The sequence below is a fragment of the Empidonax traillii genome, unplaced genomic scaffold, assembly GCF_003031625.1.
Source record: "Empidonax traillii isolate 1590-97213 ecotype Southwest subspecies unplaced genomic scaffold, ASM303162v1 scaffold103:size1334136, whole genome shotgun sequence".
NCBI classification, from domain to species: domain Eukaryota; kingdom Metazoa; phylum Chordata; class Aves; order Passeriformes; family Tyrannidae; genus Empidonax; species Empidonax traillii.
Genome location: NW_020955296.1, coordinates 1,164,038 through 1,179,157, shown reverse-complemented (window position 1 = coordinate 1,179,157; position 15,120 = coordinate 1,164,038). Strand labels below are relative to the sequence as shown.

Genomic DNA, 15,120 nt, shown 5'->3' with positions numbered 1-15,120 from the left:
GTATGCCTCTTTTTTTGTTGTTGCTATTTTGCATTGTTGAATTTCTCTTGAAATAAATAACTGAGAAATCCACTGAATACTACTGAAATGAGCGTTAATCACTACAGAGGTATTTACATCTGAAATTAGTGCTGGTAGTGCTATCATACTTACAAGGATGATACTTTCACTAATTGGGGCAAGGGGAGGGATTTGATCTACTTTCTAGAGGTTTAAAAATCCCAAGGAAATAATACCCCGTGACTTTAATAATGCACTACTTTCACTTGCTTACAGTACGTTTGTGTGTAGCCCGAATACCCACAAGCTGATGTTTTTCATAACAACTCTATAATTTGATTCAAGCTATTTTGTGAGATCCGGTGTATTAAACCCTTCTTTTAAGTTTACTAACGCTTATAGTGCAAAATTTTTTTCTGCTTCTAAACCGCTTAATACTTACGTGGGATCTCAGATAATTAAAAGTGCTGATACTGCAGTTGAATATCTCTGTACATTTCCTGATTGATTTTATTTGACTCCCATATCTTTAAACAGAAAGCTATGTAATCTAGGGGCAATTATGTGTGTTATGACTTCTGAAGTAAGGTGGTATTATGTGATCAGTATGTAGTGGTTAAAGCAACAGTGAAAACCCTAAAAGCAATTAAAACTTCTCCATAGTGATTATACCAAGCTTTTCAATATTTAGCCTGAATAGTGGAAGTCTTGCTAGTTGCTGCTTCCAATTGTAAGGACAGGAAAGTTTTTTTTTAATGTTTTCTAATATCTCTTTTCAATCCACTTAAAATCTGCATTCACTGGAGACCAGTTAATCCTTCTGTGTCAGAGGTCAAGTGTCATGTAAAAGCCCTCCTTTGGGGGTGTGAGGGGAGTGAAACAAGTGCTTATACTGAGCTTAATGAAGGTGAAAGCAGGAATTTATTGGATATATTGTAGACTGATTAGACTCTTTTCTGATAGCACAGTTGTCTCAGTAGTAACTGTTTGCAAGGTGATTTAGAGAAACAGAATTAACACAGAGATGCCAGAGCATTTTATAGGAAAAGGTGAAATTGCACATCCTTATGCATCTCTGTTAACAGCTTCTTACAGTGTTTCAGTGGTTGGGGCCATTGTCCTTTGGGGTGTTTGTGTAACACATTTTATTGTCCTTTGTTGTTCCTTCTGTGTCAAGTTTGTGGAGACAGGGACAATGAGAGTAAGTGTTGAAATTAGCTCCTGCACTTTGATGTGTGCTGCCTAAAAGTTTAGCTTACTCCTTTGTAGGTGTTTTCTTCAGTGGTGGGGGTGGTACTGTAGAGCAGTTATGCACTGTCCACTTTATCTTCTCCCTGCTCTATTAATTGCTGAGCAAGTTGTTCTGAATCTGAAATCACAGATTAAAAATAAAGATTGGGAAAAGCAAATTCTATAAATTGAAAACCAATGTTATAATTTTTTCTTTAGTACAAACTAAAGTGTAAGTAAAACCATGCCTAACTTTATCTTTGGATGTTAGAATAATGGCTATTGCTAATGTACTTCTATTCTTCTTAACACAGACCAGCATGTTTTGGAAATTTGATCTCCATTCGTCATCGCACATAGATACACTTCTAGAGAGAGAAGATGTAACCCTGAAGGAATTGATGGATGAAGAGGATGTTCTGCAAGAGTGCAAGGCTCAGAATCGCAAACTTATAGAGTTTCTGCTGAAGTCAGAATGTTTGGAAGACTTAGTTTCATTTATTATTGAAGAGCCACCTCAAGACATGGATGAAAAAATTCGATATAAGTAGGAAAACTTTTGGGATGGGAGAGATTTGGAGGGTGGAAAGAGGACTAACTTAGTTAATTTGATAGTGTGTTTTGAATCCCTGTGTGCTGGTGTGTAGTACAATGCTGCTATCTTTTAGAATAAGTTTGTTTTCAAGAGACTTCGTGGAACTTTTAAATAAATAATTTTAATATTTGCATACTTTTCAAAGGGAAGCTTGTTGTCCACAAATGCTTCTAAAACCAATTGCTGTCCAAAGGAGATGCAAAAAAAAGTCCAACCAGAACTCACATGAAGAGTCTTATAGTTGTGATTAATAAAATAGTTGAAAGAAAATCCCATTTTGGGTAGTATAGTTCTGTGATTAACTTTGTTTTGTTGATTGGTAATATGTTTTGAAGATACTTATTGGAAGATTTGTAGTACTCCTTGGAAGAGTGTACTTAAGGTCTAATTGCTGATGTTTTCCTGAGTATGGCCGTGACTTCAGCTGGCTTGCTGAGAAGGTTCAAGCTCAAAAGTCCATCTGGCAATTCGTATAAAAGTACTTCTACTGCTTCTGGCCTATTTTACTTTTGTCCATGCAGAAAGCTGCTTTTTTTTCTTAAAATGGTGTGTAAAAAAGAATGTGAAATAAGCTACACTTTTAGTTGCAGAACTTCACCATTTCTAGTAAACCAAGCCTCCTGTAAGTGTTTCTAGTAGAGTTTGAAATTTAAGCATCTTTCACTTAATAAACTTAAGCTGCCTGTGTTGTCAATAGGAGCCTTAGTGTGAGTGGGTGATAGTACTGTCAAATACAGGAAATTACTGGTGTTTATGACCTTGTAGTTTAATTACTCAGTGGTCTGAACTGTACTTCTGACTGTCATGAAGCTAGTCAGTAGCTAGTTAGTCAGTAGTCAGTCACTAGCTAGTAGCTAGTTTTGCAGAATGTCAGATTTTGACCAGTTTACTGACTTTAAATGTAATTGCCATGTATATTAGAAAATCACGAAGATTGCCTTTTGACCTTTTTAATATAATCCCTGTATATTAGAAAGGGGGAAACACTTCTCTCTCCCCACTGTTGGCCCAGTACTATCAGCCTGCTTTAACTCCTTGATAACTTTCTTCCCTTTGAAAAAGAAGTGGCTTCTGAAAGGAGAGATCAGTACTTGAACAGATGGATTTAATAATAGATCTTAAAATAAAAGCTTACTCTTTTCTTTCCCCACTTCCTTACTGGTGTTCTGTTGCTACTGAAGAATAAAGTAGTCTGTTTCTTGAAGGAAAACAGAGCTTGTAGGCTGAATGTGCAGTTTTGTTCCTTTATGTTAGTTTGCCACTCTACTGCACACCAACTCTGCTTGAAAACTTGGTCAGAAGCCTTACCAGGTTATGGATTCAGAGCTGGAAGTATGACAGCTCTGAAGTGTGAGTGATGGATAATTCTTGTTCTTTCCCCAGATACCCAAACATATCGTGTGAGCTGCTTACATCAGATGTCTCACAGATCAATGATCGGCTGGGAGAAGAAGAATCCTTACTCCTGAAACTGTACAGCTTCCTCTTAAATGAATCTCCTCTAAACCCTCTACTGGCCAGTTTCTTCAGCAAGGTGTTAAGTATTCTTATAAGCAGAAAACCAGAACAGGTAATTATTTACAAACTCACCAATTTAACAAGTACTATTCTGCTCTAACATTGCATGTTTGAGGGATATCAGCAGAGTCAAAAGAGAGCCTTCAGCTTCCATACTGGCTGAAGATGCTTTCTTATTGTGCACAGGATTAAAAAGTACACTTGGATGAATAAGATGTATGTGATTCAGATTTGCCTGAGCTATTTATAGAATCTGTGTGTGAGTGCTTACCTTTTGGCTTCGCTTAGCTCAGTGATATGACATTTGTGTTAATTACTGTTAGAGGCAAAGGTCAATGACTTGAATCAGTGAGAGTGGGTCTGAGTTGGTGTGAAGAATTATTATAGAACAAGGTGTGAGAAATGTTTGGATTCCTTGCACAGAAATGCTGTTGTACTCTGTTTATGTGGCCCAATACTGCAAACAGCTGCAATGACTTGCCTTTCAAACCTGAGATAGTCTTTGTATTATGTTAAGGCTTTGCTGTGTTGAACTTTGCTCACTAAGCTGGGATGAGAGTAATTCATATCAAGAAGAAAAGCTGATTCTGCATTGAATTATAAGTTTATATTGAATATATATATTTATATATATTGAACTATAAGGTTATGGTCAGCAAGTTGGGCTTGAGAGGAGGCCCAGGACATATACTGCATGTAGTACGGATCTACCCTGTGCCAGTTTTGCTACTCTCTACATGTGTATTATTTTATCTTGCCTTGTACTGTAAGCTTTAAGTGGCAGAGGTTCTCATATATTTTGTCTGTTTGGTAGGAGAGAGAAATTAAAAGTGGTTGGTGTAATTTATCATATAAAATACAGAGAAGCAAATATAAGCTTACTTTTTCATTTCCAGATTGTGGATTTTTTAAAGAGGAAGCATGATTTTGTAGACCTCATTATTAAGCACATAGGGACCTCTGCTATCATGGATTTGTTGCTCAGGCTACTGACTTGCATAGAACCTCCACAGCCCCGGCAAGAAGTGCTAAATGTAAGTAAAATTCTCAGAATTTTTGTCTGACCTGTGAACTTTAAGATGGCTTATCTTCTGCTGGTGTTTCTAAGTTTATTTCTTAAATGTGCTGAAATTAGATGTGTGGGGTTTTGTTTGGTTGTGGGGTTTTTTTGTATGCTTTGAGCTGACAGTACTTTTCCAGTGGAACCCCTGTGCTAGTGGGGACAACTTAGAACTCAAGTGGCTGGTCTCTTCCCCAGTCTTTAATATCTAACTTAACAACCGACAGATGCAATTTTAAGATAGTTTTGTGCTTTACTGAACATTCTTTTTACATCAAAGTTTATTTTAAAATTATACCCAAGGCTTTCTTTTTTCCTGTGGCTCAGAACCACTAATTTTACTTTTTCCTTTTTTTCTGAAGTATTGTTAATCCTTGTTTAGAAGTATTGACAGTATGACTTGGGGTGGCTGTCAAAAGTCTACTTTCAGTTTTGTAAATTCATTTAATTAATTCGCTTGAAAGAAATTCTTAGTAACATCCACAATTACTTTTACAGTGGCTTAATGAGGAAAGAATTATCCAGCGGCTTGTGGAAATTGTACACCCGTCTCAAGATGAAGATGTAAGTATTAGTCTGACACTCTTCTGGGTCTGTCTCTTCAACATGGTGTTAGAAAGTTTCAGTTTTACTGCTTTCTGCTTACTTTTTTTTAGTAAGCTGGTTTCACTATCTGTGTGGTCATTTGAGGGAGGGTGTGTGGTTTTATTTGCCTCCCTGCCCCCTTTTTGAGATCCATATCAAAGCCTTATGCATACTTAGTGTTTGAAGATTCAACTCTAATGTTTTGCCAATTTAATACTGGAAGTAGATTCTTGCCTCATGTCTCAAGGTTATTTTTGTCTTGTTAAGGCTTAGTTACAGCATGAAGCTACTGCTTGAATGTTTTTTGGGTAGGAAGGACTCTTGTCAACGTTGAAACTTTCACCTTTTTTATTGAAGAATTGCAGTCGAGCTTGTTGTTACTCTTGTAGTGAAAAGTGATGTTTTTCTGTTTCAGAGGCATTCAAATGCATCACAGTCACTCTGTGAAATTATTCGTCTAAGCAGAGACCAGATGTTACAAGTACAGAACAGCTCAGAACCAGATCCACTGCTAGCAAGTTTAGAGAAGTAAGTTAGTTTGAATTTCTGATTTAATTCTCACTTTGTAAGATACTAGTTTTTACCTTTAGAACTTGAAAAACCTTCAGAAATGGCAAGCTCTGCTTTTCAGGTGAATTTTCTTGTCTACCTGTCATCTGTTTGTGTAATTTAAAACAGCTGGGCAAGTAAGCAGAGCCCCTCCTGGAAGACTTTCTTGTAGGAGTGTGGGGAAGTTGTAATCTCATTAAAATATTTTCTGTGCTGCCCAATTTATTGGGATCTCACATGTGGAGGTTAGCTTGATACTGTGCAGACTAAACATGGGAGATTTTGACTTTGTTCTATTACTTGTTTTAAGTTAATCTGAGTGTATGTTTCTACCAGAGCAGATTCGCCTGTGTTCCCTTCTGCCTTTTGCTGGTTATAGGTTTAGGTATGTGTGGCTGTTATGGCAAGCTGAACCAGGTTTTTGATCTGACTGAAAACTTCCTTTTTTTTTCTTTTTTGGTCAGATCAAAAAACTAGATCAGTGGAAGGAATCAAAAAATATGATTGAGACACTGAGGATGGGAGTGATTGTCCTAGTAATACCTGCTAGCTTGAAATGGCTACTAGTTTTGTTGGTATTATCTCCATATTAATTTTATGTGGGTAAATGTTAGCTACTTCTGCTAACAGCTGTATCCTGAAAGCAGTGTTATCTGATGCCAGTGCTTTTCTTTTCAGACAAGAAATCATAGAGCAGCTCCTGTCTAATATTTTTCATAAAGAAAAAAATGAATCTGCAATAGTCAGTGCAATCCAAATACTATTGACCTTACTTGAGACAAGACGACAGACGTAAGTGTTACTATTTCGCTTGAATTGTGCCTGCAGTAGCAAGTGTCTTCCATGTACTTGTGACCAAACCGTTTATGTGCCTGTTGTAGCTGCAGGAGTTAAAATGCAAGCCAAGTGACTGTGATTGGCATTGCAACACTTTAACCAAATGTCTGGTCTTTCTGCATTTTTTTTTTCTGAAAGCTAATTTAAGTATCACTGGACAGATCAGACTAATTACATTTCATCAGTTTATTTCTGGATACAAGGAATAGAGTAAATATGTATAGTGCAGTGAGTGAGTATTGACTTCTTAGGAAGTTATTTGTAATGTTGTTACAACTTCATTTGGAGAAACTGCTGAACAGATCTTTCTGGTACATGCAACTTAGGTTTGGGATAGCCAAATGAAGCTGTTCATCTGCCTCAAAAGAGCAAAAAGAACTGTAATTTTTAATCTCAAAACTATTCTAGAGATTTCAAGCACAATCAGCCTAAAAACACTAGGGCTGATGTTTGGGAAAATCTTGTTCAGCCATTACCTCACACTTAATTTATATGTGTAACCCTATGTTTTTGCACTGTTTGCCTCTTCATTCTTTTCACATCCTTTCAGAACTGTTACATACCTCAGAGATGTTTTACAACTTGTTTTGATATTAATTATTAATTATCAGATCCTGCTTGTGTGTTTTAGATTTGAAGGCCATATAGAGATCTGTCCTCCAGGCATGAGCAATTCCACATACTCTGTCAACAAAACTGTTTTAGAAGCCATAAAAGCACGACTTTCATCCTTCCATGAGCTCCTACTTGAGCCTCCAAAAGTAAGTGAAACCTTGTGTTACCAAATTAATTGAAGCAAGACTGTCACTGTGTGCTTGTGTTTTAGGCAGATTATAATGAAAAGCAAAGCTCAGTCTGACAACTTTCAGGCAGGTGCCCAGGCTACTTCCTAGCCAGTTGAGCTTTGGTTTAGGCAAACAAGAATAATGGACAGTAATGTATTGTGCTAATTGATATGCTTTTCCAACATAAACATTGTTTAATTAGCAGAGTAGTCTTGAAGAATTAATTCTTTCTGAAAGCAATCAAAAAGAATTTTATATATATATTTTAATATAGATTTATATAGATTTTTAAAAATATATATACACACACACATATATATGTATATATATAAATTCTCAAGGTGGATCTGGTTTTCTGTTCGGAAATCCTATTTCGATAGGAAACACAGACCATGGATGCTTCAGTTGTTTAGAACTTTGGAATGACCCACATTAGGCCTACACAATTCTCTAATCTTTCCCAGGACCCAAGTAGACCAGCTCCACTGCACATCTGTGCACTCTAGGCATGATAAATTCCTTGGGCTTTTTAACTGATTTAAGCAACTTATTTATGCCTTGATCTTAAAAAGATTACAAGTGTGTAAATAGATGGTATGCCTATGATCCATTTGCATTTTTCACTCACATTTTCACTGGCAGAATTTCAGCTGGAGCACGGTACTCTGAACTAAGTGCCCAGGTTTTTAACAGAGAGGACCTGTGAGCTGAAGTGCTCATAAAAACCAGAGGTGTATGAAAATACCTGATAGGGAGTCAAGGTAGTGTTCAAGTTTATTTTAGCCTGGAAAAGATGAAAACAGTTTATGAATGCAAAAGAGGTAATAAAATGCAAAGAAACTGTCTTATTGCAACAGCATGGCAATATACAAGTCAGTATTATGTAAAAACAGGGTCGCATAAGATACTTGAACAATTTGTGTTTGTTGGACTTGACATTTAAATAAGTCAGCTAGTGAAGTTGCTCGTTTTGAACACTGATTAAATAAACATCCTGAGATATTTGCCTGGTTTAAGAAATAGACTAAGCATTTTCTGATGCAAGGGTGGCATTGGTAAGGCAACAGTGTGACATCCAGGGTTACAGTACCGGTCTCCTTGTTAAAACGTGTTTGTCTTAGGCTAGAGAGACATTTTCGTTATGAATTCTCCTGTTCATTTCACATTTGCTACAGATTCTTCTTACTGGCTGACACTATGACCACAGTTCCAGTTTGTTAACCAGCTAAAATTAGAATAAGACACCAGAGATGCTGATTGCTTAATGAAATTATTTGCAAGTATTTGAAGTTAGGGTTGCTGAGGCATTATGATAAATTTGGAGACTGTCCACCTGTTTTGTGTATATTGTAGCAATGTAGACTATAGCTTGATCAGCTAGTGGGAATCATTTCTTAGGAACTAGCTCCGAATTCAGGGTTGAGTAGACTTCATCTCCTTTGAGATCCTCTGTGTAGTTAACAATAATGTTTACAAAGTCATTTTTTTTCATGTGACTGATTTTAGTGCTTCCTGTCTATGGAATTAAAATAAGTGATAGTGTTTGGAATTAAAAGTAGTTTTTTTGCAGGGTGAAGGTAAGACAGCTCTTCAAGGGCTGATTTTATTTTTAAGCACTACTCTATCAATTGTTTGTAGTAATGATGAGCTGATTTTTTTTAAAAGTACCTTTTAATGGGTTTTATGTATGTACCTTTTTTCTTTTCCAGAAAAGTGTCATGAAGACAACCTGGGGTGTACTGGATCCACCTGTGGGAAACACACGTTTAAATGTGATTAGATTAATATCTAGCCTTTTACAGACGAATACAAGCAGTGTGAATCAGGAGCTTATAGAACTTAACAGCATAGGAGTAATACTGGTAAGAACTTAATGCTGTCTTCTTTATTTTTATGGATTGCTGTTAGGATCCTGTCTGAATGTTCTGTCACTGCAGAAAATTTTCCAGCCTAACTTTTCAGCACATTTATATTGTAATTACTATTGCTTGGTTTAAGAACTTCTAAGGTTGGATTTTACTGTTAAATTAATCTGTCTTAAGTCAGTGTCTTCCTATGATCACTTAAATGGTTCTTGTTTGCTACACCTTTATAAATACATGAAGTGGTTTTCTTCATAAGCTTATTTTTACTTGTATGTTCTCAAGTTTTCAACTTCAAGGCTTCACTGCTGTATTCATTTTTTACCTAAGTTGTTCCTTCAAAACCCCTTTTCCTCTCTTAATTTTTGGCCCACCAAGTGGTATCTCAAAACTGTCCTATAAAGGAATGGTTATTCTTGGTAGCTTGTATACCTTCAAACCTCAAAGCAAGGTGGTACACAGTGAACTCAGTTAAGTCGCTGCTCTCTGCTGATGTACTTTGAGTACTTCTACCTTATACTCCCACTACAGTAGGTGTATTCTTTGTGTTTAGGTTCACCCAAGAAATTCAAGTGTTGGTATCGATTAAAAAATAACTAGTGAATCATGTAGAACTTAAACTAGTATTTGAACAGCATGTAAACTTTAAGTAGGCAGTTGCAAACTTAGAGTGTAAATACTGTCTCTACACCAGATTGTTTTAGTCCAAAATCCATTTTTCCTGCAACTGATTAATACAGTATGAGTGAAATGTTTTCATCTCAGATTTTCTTCACAGTTGGGTTTGCATGCAGGTGCTAACTTATATACAAATAGCTAACTTCACTGTAGCCAAAGCTTTTCTTGGATCCATTGTCTAAGGGAACATACATACTATGAATACTTGTATGTTCTTATAATTAGATTATTTTGTAAACTAAATTCAGTGAGGTTTGAACACGCTTTTCTCTTGCAGATTTTACGTAATGAAAAAAGTAATTATAGCTGCACAAACCTCGGTGCTTCATGCTGTTTGCTGAAACAGCGCACGTTTTACTGGGCAGACTTGCCTGTTAGAAAAAGTTATGGGAAGATGTCATTTGTTTAGGAGGACTGAAGAAAGATTGAAGGCCTTTAACTGTACTTTGAATGACACTAAAATTGTTTAATGCTGTTCAGATCACTGTGCATATTTCCATAACTCATTTCCCTTTAACAGTAACAGAAATCATTTGAGTTTTTTAGTAAGTAAGTAGTCTAAAATAACTAAGCATAAAACTTGGAAAAAATCTTTCCTATATTTAAAAGAAAAAATGGGGAGAAGCAAGAATATGACTAAATGAATGCTGCTCATTGTGTCTCAGCCTCAGTATTTGTCTTGTGCCTTGTTAATCTTAAACTGCATCTAGATTATCTGAGGTAGCTTTCAGTAATATAAGAATAAAATTAGTTGGTGATGGGTTCAAAATAGGTAGATGTTATCTTGTAAGGAATCTCATTCAAGTGAGGAGCACATTTATTAAAAGGTACTGTAGATGCTAGGAAAGTTAAGTGAACTCAGTAAAAAGAAGTCTGTCAAGGACTTGTAAGATCATAAATAACCCTTCTGACTCTGGGACTTTCTGGCCTGTAGGTAACAGGAACAGTGTAAGTGTGAGCATCATTTGTTCCAGTCTATGTAGTCTGAAAGTGCATTACTGGTGACACCTGCAATAAATCCCATTACAGCTGAGTTCTTGTTCTGATCTCATATATTATTCCTTGGGTTTAGATAATGGCAAGCACAAGAATTAATGGTTTGGTAGGTAACATTTTTTCTTGCATAGTAATACTTAATGCAGGACTTAAAGAATCTTGGTGGGGTGAGACTATTGGTTATGTTTAATGAAAAGGTCTTGGTTTATGTAAACCTTGGTGAATTTGTTTTTCAGGACATGTTTTTTAAGTATACGTGGAATAACTTCCTGCACACTCAAGTAGAAATCTGTATTGCGTTAATTCTTGCAAGTCCTCTTGAAAGCACGGACAATGGCACAATTACCGATCAGGATTCCACTGGGGACAATCTCTTACTGAAACATGTAAGTTGTGTTTTTTGTGAATCTCTTGAATTTTCCTGTTTCCAGGCTATTGTAGCAGTTACTTTTACATAAACATACCCTAGTTTTACTTTATGTATAGAACAAACAATAATATCTTTCTGGTTTTACTTGAAATATCAGTTTAGGGTGTTAAATGTGAAACTGCCATAGAGTAGATTTTCTGCTGCCCCAAAGCGAGCATGGGTGCAGAGCTGCAAGTATTTATTTTCCTTGAAGTTCCTCCTATTTTTAAGAATTAAAATAGCTATTTCAGTAGCTTTGTGCTGCTACAATGCAGCACTTAACAGAGAGGTGTAGAAATACTGTTTGCGATCGACTGTTGCTTCTGGATTTTAAGTACTCCCATGAAAATATGAATTTAATTTTCTTGTGGACTTAAATATCAACTGTAAATACACAATAGTGTTCCACTTTACTGCTACTAAGCATATTTTGCTTTTTTGACAGCTCTTCCTTAAGTGCCAATTAATAGAAAGAATACTTGAAGCCTGGGAGATGAATGAGAAGAAACAGTGAGTAATTAGTTTTCTCATTCCCTGCAATTGTCACATAGATCTTGGATTGTGAAATGAATGTATAACCAAATCAGAAGTGATTTGGCTAGTTCTGAAATCACTTATGTGTTAATATTTAAATTAAAGCTCTCTCTTGTACTTTTTGTAGCATTCTAATACTTTTCCCTGACCATTTGAGAGTGCAATAGTTGTCATTCTTGCCATGTGTAAGATATTGCTATGATCTTTAAAGTTTACCCATGTTCAAGTGCAGAAACATATTGTCAGTTTTGAGAGGGCAGGAAATACTTTTCCCAAGTAAGCAATTGAGAATTATGTATATCACATACTGGGCAGCATTCAGATGCCTAAGTAGTAAAACCAAGTCCTTAGCAGTGGAATACCTTCTAAAAGTATGTGTTAAAAAGGGTATAAGTTTAAAGTAGCTAATGTTGTCTGAAACAGTTTTTATAGCAAAAACCTCCAGTTTTACCTGAGATGGTAAAACAGTTCTCTGAAGGCTCATAAGTTTGGCTCAGGAGATACTGAACAGTAAATGTTAGTTCTGACTTGTCAACATACCGAATTAACTAACTAGGATAGTGCTGCAGGTTTGCTGGTATGTTATTTGAGACAGTTCCACTCCCAAAACATTCCTGTTCCTATCTTATGTGAATCAGATAGTAAATATATGGCTAATGTAACTGACCTAGAAATAAGGATGCTGAAGAGAAGGGTAGAAAAAAAAAAGGAATGTGACTTCAAGTAACTGTAGGAGACATGCTCTCCTCAATGTCTTCTATTTTATATCGATTCTCCTGAGGTTATAGAGAACTACCAACTTTATCAGCAATGAGACTCTTTCTACTGGTAAAAATCTGATGTAGTGACAAGTTGTTTGATTCACTGGGATTAATAAGCTTGTACTAACTGAAAACGCAGTTGTATTCCAGACTTTTTGGCTAGGCAATGACAAATCAATCCAGTTTGTCAAATACAAACAGTCCTTATGGCATATCCTTTATTAGAAATGATTAGCTTTGCTGTCATCATGTGCTGCTTGTTTTGAATGTATTCATTACCTAAGTAATCAAGGGAAAAAGGCAAGAATCTCTCTCAAGTTGTTCCCATAAACGGTGTAATAGTTTGATTCAAGGTATTTTGCACTGACATAATCTCATGTGTTAGATGATGTGGTGGAAAATCAAATCATGTGATTTGTGTTTGCATAACATAAACTACTTCCTGAACTGCTGTCACTTTACAAAGGTTTCAGTCAAATTCATGGGAAGTTTGTCTAGCCAGTTGAGCGGGTCTTTCTTGGTTTTCATTTAAAACACAAAACCTTAAACTGATGCAGCAGAAGTCTGGTTACCTTGCAGCTAAATGCTAGAAAATCAGTTCAAGTTGGACCTCTCATTATTGCTATTTGGACAGATGTAGAATGGTTCCAACTGATAATAGGTATTCAGAGCACTATTGTAACATCTGGTAATTCCTGTTTCTGCAGAGCAGTTCTGTCATAAATACTCAAATAGCCTTGTAATTTTATCTTTGGTAAACATGTAAATGTCGTTCCTAAATTTCCTAAGTCCTAACTTAAATTGACGTGCTAAAGGTAATGTTAAGAAGCTCTTAAATACTTTTAACACACATAAGAATTCTTTTCCGTTTTGATCATGAATGCAAGGATCTGAGGGAATGTGTATTGTAGTTTTGCAAAATACTCTCAGCAACAGAAATTTCCTAAAAACTCTGGATCTTTTGGTAATTTTGTCATTATTTTGATAACGCTTTACACACACACACACACACACACACACACACAAACAAACATTAAAGCATTTGGATTTCCTGCTTGGTATTTTACGTGCTTGTTAAGAATCCTAAACTGGCTCAGGGTAGTGACACCAGTTGATACCTTAAATTCTTGAGCATTTTTGTGAACCTTTGGTTTAAGATGCAACTCTTTAGCCTAAGAACCCCTGTGCTATTTGTCGTGTATGACATCTTGACTCTGGTAGAGTGTTTTATAACAACATGTAGCAGCACAGTTGCTCTGAGTGTGGGCAGTTGAATTCCTTTTGTCTCTTGCAGGGCTGAAGGAGGAAGGCGGCACGGCTACATGGGTCACCTGACAAGGATAGCGAACTGCATTGTGCATAGCACAGATAAGGGGCCAAACAGTACACTAGTCCAGCAGCTCATTAAAGGTATTGATTAATGGTCTTACATTTATTTTCATAGCTTTCATTATCAAATGCTGAGGAAATGAATCAAACTTAAATTAAAAGGTAACTACTCGATAAAATAAGAAAATATTGATTACTTCCAAAGCATTCGATTTAAAACCAGCTATCCCATACATACGCTTAAGTATTTTTTTTTCCAAACAGTATCAAAACTCCCTGAAAGAGATGCAAAGAGATGCTGACCTGCTTAATTTGGATTTGTTTACTAGGTGGAATCGTTTTGGATTTAGGAGGATGTATCTGTTCTTACCAGTATTTTCGGTAGAGCAGAAGAAAACATTTGAAAATAAGGTGTTGCTTCACTGTTGATACTATCAAATTGGTTTGGGTTTTTTTGTTTCCTGTGCTAGAGCTTCCAGAAGATGTCAGAGAGCGATGGGAGACATTCTGCACAAGCTCTTTAGGAGAAACTAACAAGAGGAATACGGTGGACTTGGTAAGTAGTGGTGGATAAAGTATGAAAATTGCTGCTACTTTACTTGCGCTCCAGTTTCTTTTTGTCAGCAGCGCTGTCAGTGTTCCAAAACACTATATACTTATGAGAAGTCTGTCTAGTTGCTGAGCTATGGAACTGATAATTCTTTAGTTTACTTTTCAACTAAAGCCATATAATTAATATTTTGTATGGGAGTAATGCAGAAGTTCAGTTTATAATAGCTAATCCCAGACAATCTCCAAGAATGAGGATTTCTTGACAGCTTCAAGTTAGTGTCCTTGAAAACTCCTCCCTGCTTGAAGAGTACAAATATAAGTGCAGGAGCTGCTGTTAATATTTTTATCTACAGGATGTAAATGACCCTATGTAAGTTTAATGGGAAAATACTACCTACATTCTACTGCAAGTGTTACTGACCTTACTTAAGTCACATAACTTTGCATACTCCTGTGCACCTGCCACGTTCCTTCTGCATGCAGCTGCAGTGATTACACTTTTAGAAAAACCCTAAACTTTAGTAGAAGTATGAAGAGGTTTTGTGTAATCATATTAAACACACAGTTTGAGTAATCACTTGGAGACTTTAATAAGCATAAGCTGTTTCCAATGTCAACAGACCAATTCATGAATTTTAATATACCTAACTCCTCCAGGAATGCAGTGCTTTGCATATGGCTTCAGTAATTAACTTGTGCTGGTCCTACATTAATTGGGCTATAAAACTAATAGTTTGTTACATTTGCTATTTCAACATAATATAGTAAGTGGAGCATAATATTAACAGGTGTCAATAGAAGCAGTAGAAAATTCACCTGAAACTCTGCAACTTGTGGGCA

The 15,120-nt window shown here is 36.2% G+C and overlaps 1 protein-coding gene across 8 annotated transcripts in view; it reads left to right on the top strand.

Annotated features, from left to right (window-relative positions):
* Positions 1-15,120, top strand: part of PPP6R3 (protein phosphatase 6 regulatory subunit 3) — a 56,100-nt gene that overhangs the window by 19,692 nt on the left and 21,288 nt on the right. For 6 of the 8 annotated variants that reach the window (XM_027882192.1, XM_027882200.1, XM_027882197.1 and 3 more), the window contains 12 exons: positions 1,545-1,777; positions 3,209-3,395; positions 4,240-4,377; positions 4,902-4,967; positions 5,404-5,516; positions 6,216-6,329; positions 7,006-7,135; positions 8,869-9,021; positions 10,932-11,081; positions 11,550-11,614; positions 13,694-13,809; positions 14,199-14,284. In XM_027882192.1, the coding sequence (XP_027737993.1) occupies positions 1,551-1,777; positions 3,209-3,395; positions 4,240-4,377; positions 4,902-4,967; positions 5,404-5,516; positions 6,216-6,329; positions 7,006-7,135; positions 8,869-9,021; positions 10,932-11,081; positions 11,550-11,614; positions 13,694-13,809; positions 14,199-14,284 (1,545 nt within the window). In that variant the 5' untranslated portion in view covers positions 1,545-1,550. Of the gene's footprint in view, positions 1-1,542; positions 1,778-3,208; positions 3,396-4,239; positions 4,378-4,901; positions 4,968-5,403; positions 5,517-6,215; positions 6,330-7,005; positions 7,136-8,868; positions 9,022-10,931; positions 11,082-11,549; positions 11,615-13,693; positions 13,810-14,198; positions 14,285-15,120 lie in introns of those variants that run through there. The other 2 variants (XM_027882201.1, XM_027882196.1) reach the window with 1 other exon arrangement.